This window comes from Sus scrofa, chromosome 7 (assembly GCF_000003025.6).
Source record: "Sus scrofa isolate TJ Tabasco breed Duroc chromosome 7, Sscrofa11.1, whole genome shotgun sequence".
Classification (NCBI taxonomy): Eukaryota; Metazoa; Chordata; class Mammalia; order Artiodactyla; family Suidae; genus Sus; species Sus scrofa.
The window spans coordinates 62,441,459-62,458,540 of NC_010449.5; the positions used below are offsets into that span (position 1 = coordinate 62,441,459).

At 40.6% G+C, this 17,082-nt stretch overlaps 1 protein-coding gene across 1 annotated transcript in view; it reads right to left on the reverse strand.

The window, feature by feature from the left end:
* Positions 1 to 3,045, reverse strand: part of TTC6 (tetratricopeptide repeat domain 6) — a 215,976-nt gene extending 212,931 nt beyond the window's left edge. Inside the window, exon 1 of the mRNA XM_021099129.1 lies at positions 1,296 to 3,045. Within this exon, the coding sequence (XP_020954788.1) occupies positions 1,296 to 2,249 (954 nt within the window). The 5' untranslated portion in view covers positions 2,250 to 3,045. The remainder of the gene's footprint in view (positions 1 to 1,295) is intronic.

The following is a 17,082-nucleotide window of genomic DNA, read 5'->3' on the forward strand; positions in this document are numbered from 1 at the left end:
ATTCAAAGAAAACCTAATTAGAAATACCCATTTTTGAAATGGCCTGAACAGCCACACTGATCTAGTTCAGCAACCGTAGGGAGGTGTAGGTCTTAATTGAAAACATTTGTCCTATTCTGCCAACAAACATTAGGTCAAAGAAGACACTGGGGACTCTTGTCCTTACATGTTTTTGTTTCCCTAATGGGTTTTAGGATCGCATTCCTTTAATCACAGCCAGGAGTATATTCTGGGGCTGAAACAATTTTAAAGACATAATGTGGCAGCAGTATTCTGTGTACTAACAAGAGGTTTGGTGCTGCAGCCAAGAACGGTAATAGAATCTTCTGCCCTCTTACTGTCATTCTCATTGCCATTCTCAAAAAAAACAAAAAAACCTCTCTCTCTCTCTTCTTCCCTCCTTACCTCCCTCCCCCACCCCTCTCTCTGGGACTCAGATTTCCTTATTATTTTTACTTTGAATGTCCCTGTCAGAGCAAGGTCTATATAATGAACAAAATATCTTAAACTATGACCCTATCTAGCTTTGCTCCCTGCTGAGGACATATCACAACCAACAAACAGACGGCCCTGGCATAGTTCCAACCCACTCTCTGGGGTTTGACTGGCTGGGATGGAATCACAGATCTGCCATGGCTTAGCTGTGGGACAGCGAGCCAATCCTTTTAACCTCACTAAAGCCAGGAAGCCTCCCATGTAAAATAGGGCTCTTACAGGTATCTATCTGACAGGGTTGTTACTGGGACAAAAATGCACATAAAGCATGTCCCACCCTGCTTGGCACACAAGAATCTCTTAGCGTCTCTATAGCTGGAAAGGCCTATAAAGTAAATTTTTAAAAGATATTTTAAGAGAATGGTTTTCACTGATATTACAGAAGTCCTATAAGTTCAACTTTTTGATAGTAATATATAGATCGTCTAGGATACAGATTCACTGCTAATAGTGCTAAACTGTACTGAAAAGGGCTGAGTCTTTCATATAAAACATCAACTATTTCAATACTAAATAGTCACAAAGACTTTGAAAGGAAAGGTTGCCCTGATGTACTACTCAGGTCTAAAACGAATGTTCTTTGTACCAGTTTTGGAAATATCCTCTCGATTTCTTTCACTCCGAAAAGAGGACACACTCTCTCAAGGGAAAATTCAAGGTACAAAGAACCTGTGTTACACCCCAATATTTCGTCTAGCTTGACCGGCTTATAAATAAACGCCCCATACGCACTTTGCGATTTTATGTGTGTATCCTAAAGTTGCATTTATCCAGGAGAAATACTATTCTCGGTCACCTACTTCCATCTTAATGTCGTAGTTCCGGCCGAGGACGCTCTGGATAAGCTCCTGGATAGTCTGGTCGGAGGCCAGCTGGGCCTCGGACTGCAGGGAGGCGATGATCTCCTCGATGGACGTCGGGACCGCCCGCGCTGGCTGCGGGGTCTGCGGGGCGGCCTCGCGCGCGTCGCTCGGCGCGCTGCTCTTGAGGTCCGTTTTGAAAAGTGACCCGGAGGCCCGCCGCAGCTCTCCGCCCGAGCCCTCGCGGAGGAAGCGGGTGCGAATCGTCCCTCTCCGCCGGCCGGCCGCCTCGGCGTCGCTGGCGTCGCTGGCGTCGCTGGAAGGGGAGCTGCTCTTCCTCTCTGGGGCCCTACGGGCCTTGCCGAGCGGGGCCGGCCTCTGGCTCGCCTCGCGCCCCCGGGCCGGGCCCTGGACGGGAATGCGGGCCGCGGGCCGCGGGCTCCTGGGACCCCGACGCGCCGGGGCCTTCTCCCTGCGCGCGGGCGGCGGCCTCAGGACCACGGGTCTGGACGTGCCGGCCCTGGAAGCGATGACCGGCGGCTTCTTCAGGGGCGGGTGTCGGAGGAACGCGGAGCTCCGCAAGTAGAAGTCCTGGGGGCAGAAGGGCTGCGTCTTCCCGGGAGCGGCCGCCTGGCTCGGGCCTGGGGGCCGCGCTGTATCTCGGGGCACCGGCTGCCGCAGGGCTGCATCGGGGGCCGCAGGGCCTTTGGCCCGAGGGGAACCTGATGTTTTCAGGGGCCCCTCTCGGCAAACGCTTCTCTTCTCCCCAAGGCGGACCGGGCCGGGGATCTGGGGGCCGAAAGCGGAGACTTCAACCACAGGCAGCCTGGAGGCCAACTTCTGCTTGAGTAGGAGAAAATCCTTTTTAGTCTCCTTGCGAACCTTCTCAAGCTCCTTAAACATGTATGATTCTTCTTTGTACTTCAATCCAAAGTGCTTTGAAATCGTGGACATCCTGACTAATTTGTCCTGTGAAATGACAATATATTAATATATGTAATAAAACGTCCATTGATAAATAAAATTTCAGCTCAAAAAAGCTTCTCATGGTGCACACTCACTGTGCACAGGTGGGTAGTATTCCTTTATATCACTTTAAATCCAACTATTGGCCTTTTCACAGGAACAATGAAAAACCTTTAAATTCAGTAACTTTTTTACAGTCAGGGTTTCCAAAACCCCTGTTGGATTTGTTTTAATATTTCTTGAGGCAATAATGTAGTGTCACACTTCCAGGCAAGAGAGACCACACTACCTACAGGCAAAGAAAGTCTAAAGTAACCCTGCCAAGAAGAGAAAATAGAGGTCAGCTGTGGCTGGGCAGGATCCCACCTGCAAATATGTTTTTCAATTGCTCAGTCTTTTAAAAATATGAATTCACAGCCAACAATTTTAAATTGAGAGAATTTTCACATTGAAATCTAGACTTGCATCTTCTCTGGGGAAAAAAAGGAAGGTTCTGGCAATGCAAAGGCCCAGTCTGTACTCTTGTGGCAGGATAGCAATTTCCCCTTCCTTCTCCAGCTGGTCCTTGTTGTCTGGGTTCCTTACCCAGCCTTCTTGGGCCCCTGGAGATGGAATGTATGAAGGGAGAGAGGTAATCAGCCCCAAAGTAGGCTGCAGTGAGATCATGAGGCCTTGAATGCCGAGTGTTTGCACTTTTTCTGTGGGCTAATGGAGATGCTCCAAAAACTTAACAGAAAAGTGGCTTGATAGTACCTGGGGCTTGGGGGCTACCAGTTTTAAGTGCGAAAAGGAATAAAAGGAGAGAGGGCACTAAGAGTCTGTAAGACCTAAGGGCCTGGGTTTGGTAACAAGAGTGAAAATACTGTAGAAGGTAAAACTGATAGGGTCTGGCCAGTGATTAGGAATAAATAAAACAGCAACTGTGAATGATTTTGATGAAGTCTTGCTCATAACCAAATGCATATTAGGATGGTAAATTTTATGTTATAGGTATTAAGAAAAACTTATGCTATTCAGCAGAATGAACTACGGCAAGTGAATTTTGAGATCCTGAGAGTTCTGAGATCATTACCAACAGCTGGGCTAACAGAAGTATAAGTAGAGAACGACTAATGACAGATTCTTTAGTACACTCACAGGTGGGAGGTGGAAGGGGCAAGAGCTATCACAAAGTTGGGAAAATGAGAATCAAGTTCCACAGAAGCTAAGAAGAGGAGAGTGTCAAGAAATAGGGCAAAACAGGAGTTCCCATCATGGTGCAGCAGGAAGGAATCCGACTAGGAACCATGAGGTTGTGGGTTCAATCCCTGGCCTTGCTCAGTGGGCTAAGGATCTTGTGTTGCCTTGAGCTGTGGTGTAGGTCACAGACATGGCTTGGATCTGGCATTGCTGTGCCTGTAGCATAGGCCGGCAGCTGTAGCTCCGATTCGACTCCTAGCCTGGAAACCTCTGTATGCCACAGGTGCAGCCCTAGAAAGAAAAAAAGAAAGAAAGAAACAAAGAAAAGAAAAGAAATAGGGCAAAACAATGAAAATAAAAGCTGAAAATAATGAATTAGAAGAACTAATTTATTAATGTCTTAGAAAAATCAAGGCCAAGCTTCTTTGAAAATAAAATAATAAACCAGAAACCCCTCTGGAATATCATTATTTGCAAATATGATTATCTACCAAGAAAACTTAAGCCCTAAAGAACTATTTAAAATTGTAATAAAGTCTGCAAGGCATTTAATTTTTTTTAATTTATACAAAAAAAACCCAATAACCTCCTTTATACCAAAAGCATCATGGTAAAATCCCATTTATAATTTATTTAAAAGAGTAAATACCTAGGATTAAACATAATAAGAAATGTACTGAAACTGCATGAACAAAATTTTTAATTTCACTGAGGCATAAAAGAAAGATTGAACTAAATAGGCAGTTAATATTCCTTGGTAAGAAGGCTAAATATTTTAAATTTATCAGGTCTTCCCAAAATATTGTACTGGGTTTAATGCCATCATAATCAAAGTCAAAAAATGATATTTTGAAATTTGAAAAGTAATTCTGGATTCATTTGAAAGAATAAACAGAGTAGATTAGCCAAAATTTTGAACAAGAGAAATGAGGGAACACTTGTCCAACAAGATAATTAAAACTCATAGAAAAATTAAACTGAAACACAGCTGATAGAATCAACATGCAGACTGAGTGAGCAAAATTAAGAATAATAGGGGTTAGACTATAATGAGAGCATTATTATTATTCCGTAAGTAGTGCTGAGACAGTCAGTTGACTGGCGGAGGACAAGGTAGGAAGTGGGGGAGTACCTCATTTTATGCCCCACTCTAAAATCCAACGGATTTAACACTTAAATGTGGAAAGAAATATTTTTTTATGTTACTTTGCATTTCTTTGCATATCACCTATCCACATTTCTTGGTTAAATTTCTTTCATAACAATTCATAAAAGAGTTATTTTTACAATTTAGATTTCTTCATTTATCATATACTATGGACAATGTTAAGAAAAGATCCTATTTAGCGTCTAAATATAGTCATATTGCTTTTAATCCCTAAAATAGCCACTGCTGGTTCTCAAATCCAAGACCCTGCTATATGACAGAGCTCTCATCTGGGAATCAACAGGCTTGCTTTCTCTACCCAGCTCTCCCACTGACTAGACCTTGGACTATTTAATTCTACCTGTAACAAGATTTCATATTAAAAAGTGAAAATAATAATCTTTTGCCTCTTTTCCAAGCCACAGTATATGAACATAAGAAATGACTTCTAAAGCCCTTAAGGAAGTTTCCTTATTTAAAAAAATGCTGTATAATCCCCCTCATAGTGTTTTGGCTGTTTATTGTTTGCACAGGTGGTATTATGCTCGTACTGACACCATCTACATTTCTTCCTACAAAAGACTGAAAGGTAGTAATTGGAACAGAGCACAGACCAGAAACACATTAGTACCTGATGGGAATCTCACTTGACTCTCTCAACTGCACTTCCCTTTTGTTTCTTGGTTCCTGCTTTGTATCCCTTCCCAATTTCTCCCAGGCCCTTGGTTTCCAACTGAAGTTTAACAAGTGTTCATTGTTTAACATTTCTCAGTACATTCCCTCCAGTTCTTCATAGGAAAGTTGTTCTTTATATGTAAAAATGAGCCAATAGGAAATAGAACTTCTATTGTGTTTTCAAGGTAGGTGGTATCCCAATGTTAAATGGGCCAGTCCATCAGAGCTTGTTGCCGTTATGACCCCCACCCGCCCTTTAACACCACAAAATATGTGAAATAATTTTTATTTTTATTTTTTTTTTGTCTTTTGTCTTTTTTGTTGTTGTTGTTGTTGCTATTTCTTGGTTCTTGGGCCGCTCCCGCGGCATATGGAGGTTCCCAGGCTAGGGGTCGAATCGGAGCTGTAGCCACTGGCCTACGCCAGAGCCACAGCAACGCGGGATCCGAGCCGCGTCTGCGACCTACACCACAGCTCACGGCAACGCCGGATCGTTAACCCACTGAGCAAGGGCAGGGACCGAACCCGCAACCTCATGGTTCCTAGTCGGATTCGTTAACCACTGCGCCACGACGGGAACTCCTGAAATAATTTTTAAACATCCAATCTCATTGGAAAACAATATGTTCTCCTTTTTTTTTTTTTTTTTTCTTTTTTTTTTTTGGTAGAAAGAGACTAGTTCTGGTTTGGAGATACTCAAGGGGAAAAAACTAGCTGTCCTGAAAGGAGGAAGTATTACTCTACCTACGGTGGCACACCTGCTGCTCACAATCTAGGCTGATTGTTTACCCTACACTGTGAAATGGGACAAAATGTGCTTGAAACCTTCGCAACCTGGGCAGTAATTTCATCCTCCTCTTCTTCCCAATTATTGGATCTCTGTGCCTTTTCCCTTCCTCCTCTACCAGGAGGTTCAATGCCTGACCAGTGAGGGAGAAAGGTCAAGAGCCAGCCTTCTCTCCTCTCCTACAAGGTCTGGTCAGACATGAAGAGGAAGCTCCCCGCCCCAAACAGTGAAAGGCCCAGGGAGGGCTACCTGTGTGAATTCTGAGACAGGTTGCTCTCTGGTTCTTGAAACTGTGGCTGTTCCTCCTGTAAGAACAGAAGATCCCAAACCCTGCTCTAGATGCTAATTAAAGATGAAATACATAGAGCAGGTCACCAGACGACCTGGCTCAAGACTACACGAACACCTCACAGAGTGAAAGGGGTCCTTCATATGTTAGGCCTAGCCCATCAGAGTGTTATGTTGGGAATGGAACCAAAGCCCCAGCCGGTTAAATGAATTACTTGTCCTCGACCTCCTTCTATATACAGTCACCTGTATACAGGCACCTCAGTGAGACAAGATTTAGATTCCCTTGAGCCCATGGCCAAATATCATCTCAATTCACTTCCAAAATTTCACATCAACATCAATTGCAATACACAGCACCCAATTCCAAAAGAACTAAGTCCAAGGACAGTCTATCTCATTTAGTAGAATCTTCAGCATTGCAAGGAAGATGAAAATATTCTGAAAAACATTTCCTTTTGAAATATCAGTGGTAGAAAAGAGATCTGTTTGCGCACGGATTATAATTTATGGAAAAGTCTGGGAGTTCCCATTGTGGCTCAGTAGTAATGAGCCCAACTAGTATCCATAAGGATACAAGTTCAAACCCTGGCCTTGCTCAGTGGTTTGGGGATCCAGAGTTGCCAGGAGCTGTGGTGTAGGTCACAGACGCAGCTCTGATCCGGAGTTGCTGTGGCTGTGGCATAGGCCAGCAGCTGCGGCTCCAGTTTGACCCCTAGCCTGGGAACTTCCATATGCTGCATGTGTGGCCCTGTTTAAATAAAAAAAAAAGCTAAAATAGTAATAATAATTTGTGGAAAAGCCTAAAAGGAAAGATACAACATTTAAATAACTTTGATAAGAAATGCGATAACTAATTTTTCTATTATCCCACACTTTCTATAATACATGTTTTGCTACCTTTAATTCTAGCAATATCAATAATAGTAACTAACACATCATGCTGGTTAAAAATGAAATAGAAAACAAAGAAAAGATGTTTTCCAGCTCAGAAGAGATTTTTTTTCTAAATTGTTCGGAAGCCCATAGAAATTTCAATGACTAAAAACTTCCTATTCAATTTTTTATAACCATTACCTAGGAATACACATCTACACATACAAAAATACATGCATATGCAAATACATAATAGGGTAATGGAACAACAAAAACACTCACCCTCCCTGCCTTTTTCTTCTCCCCATGTTTTATCTTTCCATCTTGGACTTGCTTAATCTAATTGATTAAATAGCCAAAAACAGGAAAATGAAGGAGGGTTTTTCCTTAATTATTATCATCATGCTTTTGACATATTAAATGTTGCATGCTCTCAACTTCAAAAGCACTTTGTTGAAGTCCCACATATACGTCTTACGAACCAATCCCTCATTAATAATAATTTATAAACTCTGGGAAAAATATAAAAATCAACTACCTGAGGATTCTTAGAAGTAAACAAAAGATTTTGCATATTGTGGAAGAGAGTCAAAACTTATGGAAACACGGACCTGAAAGCTCTTCATCATTCTGGCCAGAAGAATTAGAGGGGTGAAAAAAGCCCAGGCAACAATCACCAGTGAGGAGAGAAATCCCAGAGGCAAGAGAGGCAGAGAGGTTAATCCCCCAATTCTGTGTCTAAACCCCACACAAGTCTAGATTGACCTCTGAACCCTGAACATGTGGGACAAACTCAAAACTAACACTCACATGTACTGGTTTAAAATGATATAGAAAACAGAAGCAAAAGCTTAAAGAGCAGAACTGATATTTAGCTGAACTTAACCTCCAACCACAGAGAATGAGAGCTCACAGTGAGTCAAGGTGGTGAACTGCCTGCTAAATGAAAAAAATAAACCTTCTTCAGAGGGATGTAACAGAACCCAGAGTTTACACAATCAAATGTTCACAATGTCCAGGATATAACCAACAAATTCTTAGCATAAAAAGATCCAGGAAAATGTGACCTAATCACAAAGGCAAAGAAAATTAACAGATACCAGTCCAGAGATAACACAGATATTGAAATTATTAAACAAGGATTGTGAGGCAGCTATTATATCTATGCTCAATGAATTAAAGGAAAATACATTAGAAGAATAAAAAGTGAAGATCTTAGCAGAGAAACAAAAATAAATAGAAATTTCTTATCAAAGAATATAATATTTTCAATAAAAATTTGATTAGCAGAGTGGAGATTTCAGAGAAAAGAATCAGTAAACTGAAAGATAAATTAACAGAAATTATCCAATATTTAAAGGAGAGAGAAAAAAGTTTTAAGAAAAAAAAAAAAAAAAAAAGCCCTCAGAGCCCTGTGAGACAATATCAAAAGCTCTAACATATGGGTTATTGGTATCCCCAAAGGAGAAGGGAGAATGGGCTGGAAAAAATATTTGAAGAAATGACGTCTGAGAACAGCCCAAAATTGGAGAAATATATAAATTCACAGATTCAAAAAGCTCCATACAGGAGCTCCTGCTGTGGCGCAAGGGAATCAGCAGCGCCTTGGGAATGCTGGGAAGTGGTTTTGATCCCCAGCCTGGCACAGTGGGTTAAGGATCCAGCATTGCCCCAACTGTGGCTTAGTTCACTGCTGTGGCTCAGATCTGACCCCTGGCCTAGGAGCAGGGCACCAAAAAAAAAAAAACTCCATACATTCCAAGCTGGATAAAGTCAAAGAAAATCACATGTAAGTTGCTGGACACCAAAAACAAAGATTAAAATACTAAAGGAAACAGAGAAAAAAAACACATTAATTATAGGGAAATAATTCAAATGATAATGAACTTCCCATCAAACACCGCTGAAACCACAGGACAGTGAAACATGCTAAAAGACAAAAAACCGCCAACCCAGAATCAGATATCAAGAATATTCTTTAAAAAATGAAAGCAAAATGAAGATAACTCAGATATGAGAAAACTAGGAGAATTACTCACCAGCAGACTAAAACTACAAGAAATGCTAAAAAAAGTTTTTCAGGCAGACTAAAGAGAAATTATACTAGTGGAAAATCAAATTCTTCAGGAATGAATAAAGATCAGAAATGGCAAATTTCTGAGTAAGTTTGAAAAACCATCTTTTATCCATATTTTCAAAAATTGTACAAAATATTAAACATTGTCACATAGGGTGTTTGTACACATAGATATAATGCATATGACAAAAACTAGAGACTGGAATGGGGGTAAAAGAACTCTGGTTGTTAAGATTTCTGCATTTTAAAAGAAAAAAGATTTATTTTATTTTGTTTTTTAGGGCCAACACCTGTAGGTATATGGAAGTTCCCAGGCTAGGGGTCAAATTGGAGCTATAGCTGCCGGCCTACCCCACAGCCACAGCTATGCCAGATCCAAGCCGAGTCTGTGGCCTACACACAGCTACACTAGATCCTTTAACCCACTGAGCAAGGCTAGGGATCCAACACATGTCCTCATGGATACTAGTCGGGTTCGTTACCACTGAACCACAATGGGAACTCTGATTTCTGCATTGTATGAGAACTAGTTCAACAGTAACTCTAGGTAATACAAAACAAAACAAAACAAAAAAGGTGTAATAAAAAGTTAATAGACAAAATGGAATGTAGAAAATTTATTAAATCTAAAAATATTGTATACTAAATAAAATAAAATATATCCGAATGTGTGGGATACGACTAAAGCAGTGATCAGAAAGAAAAGTACAGCTTAAATGCTTAAATAAATTTTAAAAAGGTCTAACATCAATAATCTAAGTTTCCACCTTAAAAATAAAGAAAAAAAGGAGTAAAATATACCCAAAGTAAATAGAAGGATATAAGAACATATATTAATCAATTCGGAAACAGAAAAACAGTTGAGAAAATTAACAAAGCCAAGAGTTGGTTCTTTTTAAAAAAATAAATAAAATTTTTATAACTCCTAGCTAGACGCCTCAAAAATAAAAGAAAACAAAAGGCACCAATATAGGAATGAAAAAAGAATTTTCACAACAGATAGTAAAGGGTAATGAGAGAATATGATAAACAAATCTAATAATTTAGATGAAATGGGGAAATCTACAAAACTGAAATTTATCAAAATTAAAATAAGATACAAAAAATCTGAATAGTTCTATGTTAAATAAACTTATTCATTACCAGAAATCTCACCATAAAGAAATTCCAGGCCAAGATGGTTCTTTCAAACACTCAAGAAAGAAATAACACCAATCTTAAACAAACATTTTCAGAAAATAGGAGAAAGAAACTCATTTTCTGAGATGTACATAACCCTAATACCAAACCTGACATTCTTTTTAAAAAGGAGAAGTACATACATACATCCCTCATAAACATAGATGCAAAAAAATTTAAAATATTAGCATATCAAATAAAAAATCTTCTCTTTTTGAAAAGAATAATATACCCTGATAATATAGCATTTATCCCAAGAGTTGAAAAGTTGATTTAGCATATAAAAATCGATATAATTCATAATATCAACAGAGTACAGGAGGAAAAAGAAATGATCATTTTAATAGTAGAAAATCACATGACAAAATCCAACAGTCTCTGTGATAAAAATAAAGAAATAATTCTGGGAAAACTATGAATCATAGGGAACATCCTCAATCTGATTAATAGAATTTACAAAAAAAAAAAATTTGCCACTAACATTTTATTTTTGATTTCCCCTTAAAATGGAAAACTAGGCAAAAATGCCTCAACTCTTTCAGGGTGGGGGAGGGGAGCTGGGCACATGGCATGCAGAACTTTCCAGGCCAGGGATCAAACCAATGCTACAGCAGTGACCCCAACCTCTGCACTGACAACGCAGAATCCTTAGCCCACTATCACACAAGGGAATTCTGAAAAATGTCTCAATTCTTACCACATTGATTCAACATTGTTTTAGAGGTCTTAGCCATTGCAATTTGGCAGGGAAAAGAAATAAAAGGAATAAAAACTGACAGGGAAAGTGTAAAACTGTCTCTGTTTGCAGATTACATGGTTTTTAGGTTAAAAATCTCAAGGAATTTACAAAACAATTACTAGTGTAATTATTGAATTATCTAGGTTGTACAAGTTTAACTACAAAATCAATTGTTCCTCTTATTTATTTTCTTTTTTTCCAGCCACACCTGTGGCATACATAAGTTCCCAGACTAGGGGTCGAATCGAAGCTACATCTGAGGCCTATTCTACAACACAGCAACACTGGATTCGAGTGCATTTGTGACCTACACTGCAGCCCACAGCAAGAGCAGATCCTTAACCCACTGAGTGAGGCCAGGGCAGGGATAGAACCAGCCTTCTCACAGAGACAACATCAGATCCTTAACCAGCTGAACCACAACAGGAACTCCAATTGTATTCTTATACACTAACATCAAACAGTTGGAAAATAATGCCCTCCAGAACATAAAGTACATAGGAATTAATTTAACAAAAGATGTCCAAAATCTCTACACAGCAAATTACAAAACATTACTAAGAGAAATTAAAGACCTACATAAATCTAGGAACCATATTTGTAAACTAGAAGACTCAATATTGTTAAAATGGTGATTCTCTCCAAGTAGAGCTATAAATTCCATGCATTCCCAATCAAAATTACAGCAGGCTTCTTTAAAGAAATTACAGGCTGATTCTAAAATGTATACACATCTACAAATGACTTAAAATAGCTAAAGTGATTTTCAAAAAGAAAAAGGTAGAAGACTTCCCCCAACCAATTTCAAAACTTAGTACTTACTACAGTAATCCAGGGAAAGGTTCTGGAAAATCGTTATGCTGACTGAAGGAACCCAGACACAGAACAGTATATATATTGTATGTTTCCATTATGTAAATGTATAGAAAACGCAGATCAGTAGTTGGTTGGAGGTGGTAGGAGAAGGTGAGAGCAGGGGTGGATAGCAAAGGGGGCAGAGGAATGAAAAGCTTTCATTTCTTTTACTGAAGTAATTATTTCAAAAGCATATACACCTGTCAAGACTCATCAAATTGTACACCCAGACATTACACAGCCTATGCATTCTGTATAGCTTACTGAATACAAATTATACCTCTATAAAGTTGTAAATAGGAAATAAAAATTTGTTAAACTTTTATATTTGCATGCTAAAAATTAAAACTACTGAGTTCCCTTAGATTCCTGCAGTGGTAATCCGCAAAAGATTGATTGTGGATCTGTGGCCTTCAATACCAAATAATCCTTGAATTAAGCCAGAATGTCCCACTGCCCACCAGCTTTTCAGGGCCACACTCAGGAAAAAAGCTCCCTATTCCATAATTAGACACAATGAGCTCAGTGGGGGAGGTCCCCTGGGGAGTTTAAGGTTTGCCCCAAACAACTAGTCCCTGACAAGAGATAACAGAAAATGTCAGGGAGTTAGAAATTAAACCTTCCACCCTCCCCGCAGCCCCCTCAGATTCCTCCCTGTCTCTTGCCTTCCTAACCCTTAATCTTTTCCCCACTGCCTGGTCATCACAATCTACCTATTATTTGCTCCCACCAGACTGTCACTCTTCCAGCTCCTCAGCCCGGGCTCCCAGCCCCAATCTCAGCCCTATTTTCCACCCCGATTTTCGCGGAGATCATGGAAGAGGAACACAGAAATTATCCGCCCAAATAGTGCAGCCTTTCCTTCCCACAGCACTCCCCAGACGAAGTTACCCCTGCCCCAGTAGGCGTCCTCCTCTCACCCGCCTCTGGGGATGCCTCTGCTCCCATTCAGGTGGCGGGGAAGTTGGCACCTCGGCGGCGGGACCAAAAACCCTACCCGCCTTTCCAGGGCCGAGCGGCCGGGCGGGTGGGAGCCACCGCTCAGGTAAGGAGAACGGGTTCCGTCGCCCAGCAACGAGCCGAGCCGCGCGCCCACTTTCTCCCCGCCCCCTGGTCTGGGCCCTGGAGGATTCAACCCACCTGCCGGCGCCCACCCGGCGCTTTTCGTCCTTCCAGAAGCAGCTCTAGGACCACCTCGCAGTCGAGCTTAAACAGCTAACAGATCTCACCTCTCTGGGCGATGTAGACGCTGATCCCAAAGAGCCTCCTAGATCACCGCTTTTGCCCCCCTTAATCCAACTGCTTTCATGGCAGTCTCGTTGTTCTTTCTGCATTATATGAGTAAGGCTGGAGCAGGAGACTTGAAGGGTTTGGGGTTTTGTTTTTTTTTCTTTTTTCCTTCTTTCTTTTTCTTTCGTGTGTGTGTGTGTGTGTAAACTGTATGTCTACACTACATGCCAGTTAAGAGTACATCTCATGGGTTTTTACTGTGCTCTCCACCTAGAGCCGAATTCTTAAAAGAAAAGCTTGAAATCAAAGGCATGAGATTCAGACTTCTGGAGAGTTTATGTTAAAATGCTGGGTTCAACTGTATTCAGAGTTTCTGGGGTCCAAGATAAGAAAGGTCGTAAGAAGAAAAATTGGCATTATCTATTAAAGTTGAATATCCACATACTCTATGACCCAGCATTTCTACTCCCAATAGAAATGTATGCACATATGTGCCAAGAAGCATGTACAGCAGTACTCATAGCACTTTCATTTATAATAGCTTAAAAACTGGTAAAAACCCAAATATCCATCAAGAGTAGGATGTAAATATTGTGGTATATTCTTTTTTTACCATTTTTTAATTATGTTTTACAATGTTGTGTTCCTTTCGGGTGTACGGCAAAGTAATTCATAAATTTTTTTCAGATTCTTTTCCATTACAGATTATTAACAGATATGGAAATAGCTCCCTATGCTATACAATAGGTCCTTGTTGTTTATTTCATATACAGTAGTGTGTATATGTTAATTCCAAATTTATAATTTATCTCTCCCCTCCTCCTCCCTATCCCCTTTAAAAACGTTTGTTTTCTGTGCGAGTCTGTTTGTGTTTTCTAAATAAGTTCATTTGTACCATTTATTTATTTATTTATTGCCCTTTTAGGGCCATATCCACAGCATATGGAGGTTCCCAGGCTGGGGGTAGAATCGGAGCTATAGCTGCCAGCCTACACCACAGCCACAGCAACGCAGGATCCAAGCTGCCTCCTCGACCTACACCACAGCTCACAGTAACGCCAGATCCTTAACCCACTGACTGAGGCCAGGGATTGAACTGCAACCTCACGGTTGCTAGTCAGATTTGTTTCCACTGCACCACAATGGGAACTCCCTATACCATTTTTTTAGATTCCACATATAAGTGACACCATATGATATTTGTCTTTCTCTGTCTGACTTCACTTAATGTGATAATCTCTAGGTCCAACCATGTTGCTGCAAATGGCATTACTGTATTCTTTTTCGTGGCTGAGTAATATTCCATTGTGTGTGTGTGTGTGTGTGTGTGTGTGTGTATACATACCACATCTTTATCCATTCATCTGTGGACAACTCATCTGTCAATGTGCTCTTAGGTTGTTTCCATGTCTTGGCTATTATAAATAGTGCTGCTATGAACATTGGGGCACATGTATCTTTTCGAATTAGAGTTTTCTCAGATATATGCCCAGAAGTGGGATTGCTGGATCATACAATAACTCTATATTGAGTTTTTAAGGAACTCCCATACTCTTCTAAGTAGGATGCATAAATTAATTGTGGTACATTCCTCAGTGCAATATATACTTGAAGGAAATGAACAAACTTCATCTGTGGGGAACAACATAGATGAATCTCTAACAAAGGTTTATGCTGAGCTAAGAAGCCAAAGGAGTATATACTGTACTATTCCAATCATATAAAGTTTAAAACCCAAGCCAGCAAAAACTATAGTACTTATGGATACATGCTCAGCTGATGTATTACAGATAAACACAAGAAAGTAGTAATCCTAAGAGTCAAGCTAGTACTAATGTTACTAATGTTTGGAGGTGAGGGAGGTGATGGTGAGTGGATTAACAGTACAGGAGGAGTCTTGAGGTGTTAGCACTGTTCTATTTTTTAACCTTGGTGATGGCAGTTTGAGTTTTTTCTTTAGGTTAAATCATTGTTTTCTGTTTTGTTCATTTTTCTGTTATATTACACCATTGTTTTAAAAGGCCAAAAGAAAAAGAAAAGCTACTAGATGAAATAATGTAAATAATAGTGCTTTGCTCAATGCCTGGCACTTAGCAAGCCCTCAAATGTTTATTTTATATTCCTCTACCCTCTACCAACCTCTCTCCAAATAACCAAGCAGCTAATATATGAGATCAGGAAAGTGGCACATAAAACCCTCTGGTCATCTCTGAGACTCCACAGAGACAGAAGGAGACAGAAGTTCAAGATGAAAGAATGTTCTGTGCTGCACAATTCCCCGATGCTGGGCCTCAGAGCAGCCGGACCGTAGAGGTCGATGCACTCAGGTATCCTCGGGCCTTCCTGAGGGAAACTCCTGCGCTAGAGGCACACATGGCCAGGCAGGGATGCCTAGCTTTGCCACTTGGGCAAGTTGCTTCCGTCTCTGGTTTTCTACAAGCTCATCTGTAAAATGGAGATAATACTCTTTACCTTGAAGGTAATACTCTCACACCTACCGTAATGAGTTCAATACTGGTTGCAGACTGCCCACAAAATGAGATGTATTCTGCAGAGAAGGACTCCTTACCCATATATCATCTCACTGCTCTGTGGGTGTTCCATGAGGGCAGCTTCCTCCCAAGCATGAGAGTAACCCCTTCAGACAACAAGTAAATTAGGAGTTCCCGTCGTGGCGCAGTGGTTAACGAATCCGACTAAGAACCATGAGGTTGCGGGTTCGATCCCTGCCCTTGCTCAGTGGGTTATGGATCTGGCGTTGCTGCGAGCTGTGGTGTAGGTTGCAGACGCGGCTCGGATCCTGCGTTGCTGTGGCTCTGGCATAGGCCGGTGGCTACGGCTCTGATTTGACTCCTAGCCTGGGAACCTCCATATGCCACAGGAGCGGCCCAAGAAATAGCAAAAAAAAGACAAAAAAAGGAAATTACTTTTCTGCGCTAACTTTAAAAAATAAATAACCAAGTGCTTAGGAAGGGACTGTTCTTGGTAGCATCCTAGATGCTGCCCCAAAATAACACATAGGCCATGTGCCTAAACCAGAAATTTTTGAAAATTAATGTAACCTTGAAATATGTCTACCATATTGTCAGGAAGTAATTTAAATGGTAAATAAATATTGTTCAGTAATACTTTTAATAGGAGTTCCTGCTGGGGCACAGTGCGTTAAGGATCCAGCTGCAGTGGTGAGGTCGCTGTGGAGGTCCAGGTTCAACCCCTGGCCTGGGAACTTCCATGTATCACAGGTGCAACCAAATAAAAAAAAAAAAACTTTTTAATAATCAAAGATAGAAATTGAGTATTCAAGTATCCATATCATAGCATAATATAATCCATGAGCTAGATAATATTAGCTTCGTTTTATCAATAAGGCGCTAATGTTCAAAGAGATTAAGTATTTACCTTAAGTCCCCTGGTTAGTAATTAGCCCCGTGCTAAGTACACTATTCTAGGTTTACTTCTTTCTCTTTTCTTTTTTTCTCAGTTCCCAGACTATGGGCTGAATACAGGCCATAGAATCCTAACCACTAGACCACAAGGGAACTCTCATTCTAGGTCTACTTTTATCAAAAAAAAGGAAGAAAGGGAGGAGAAAGGAAAGGAAAGGAAAGAAGGGGGAGAGAGAGACAGGGAGAGGCAGGAAGGAAGAGAAGGAATATTACTTATTGATCTAAGGACATTTCAGATATTTGTTGATATTTTAATGCCTTCATATGAAAATGTTAATACTTTTGGTGCCATCTTAAAGAGAGAGAAATTAAAAGAGCAACATCAAATTATGCAAGCAGGGGA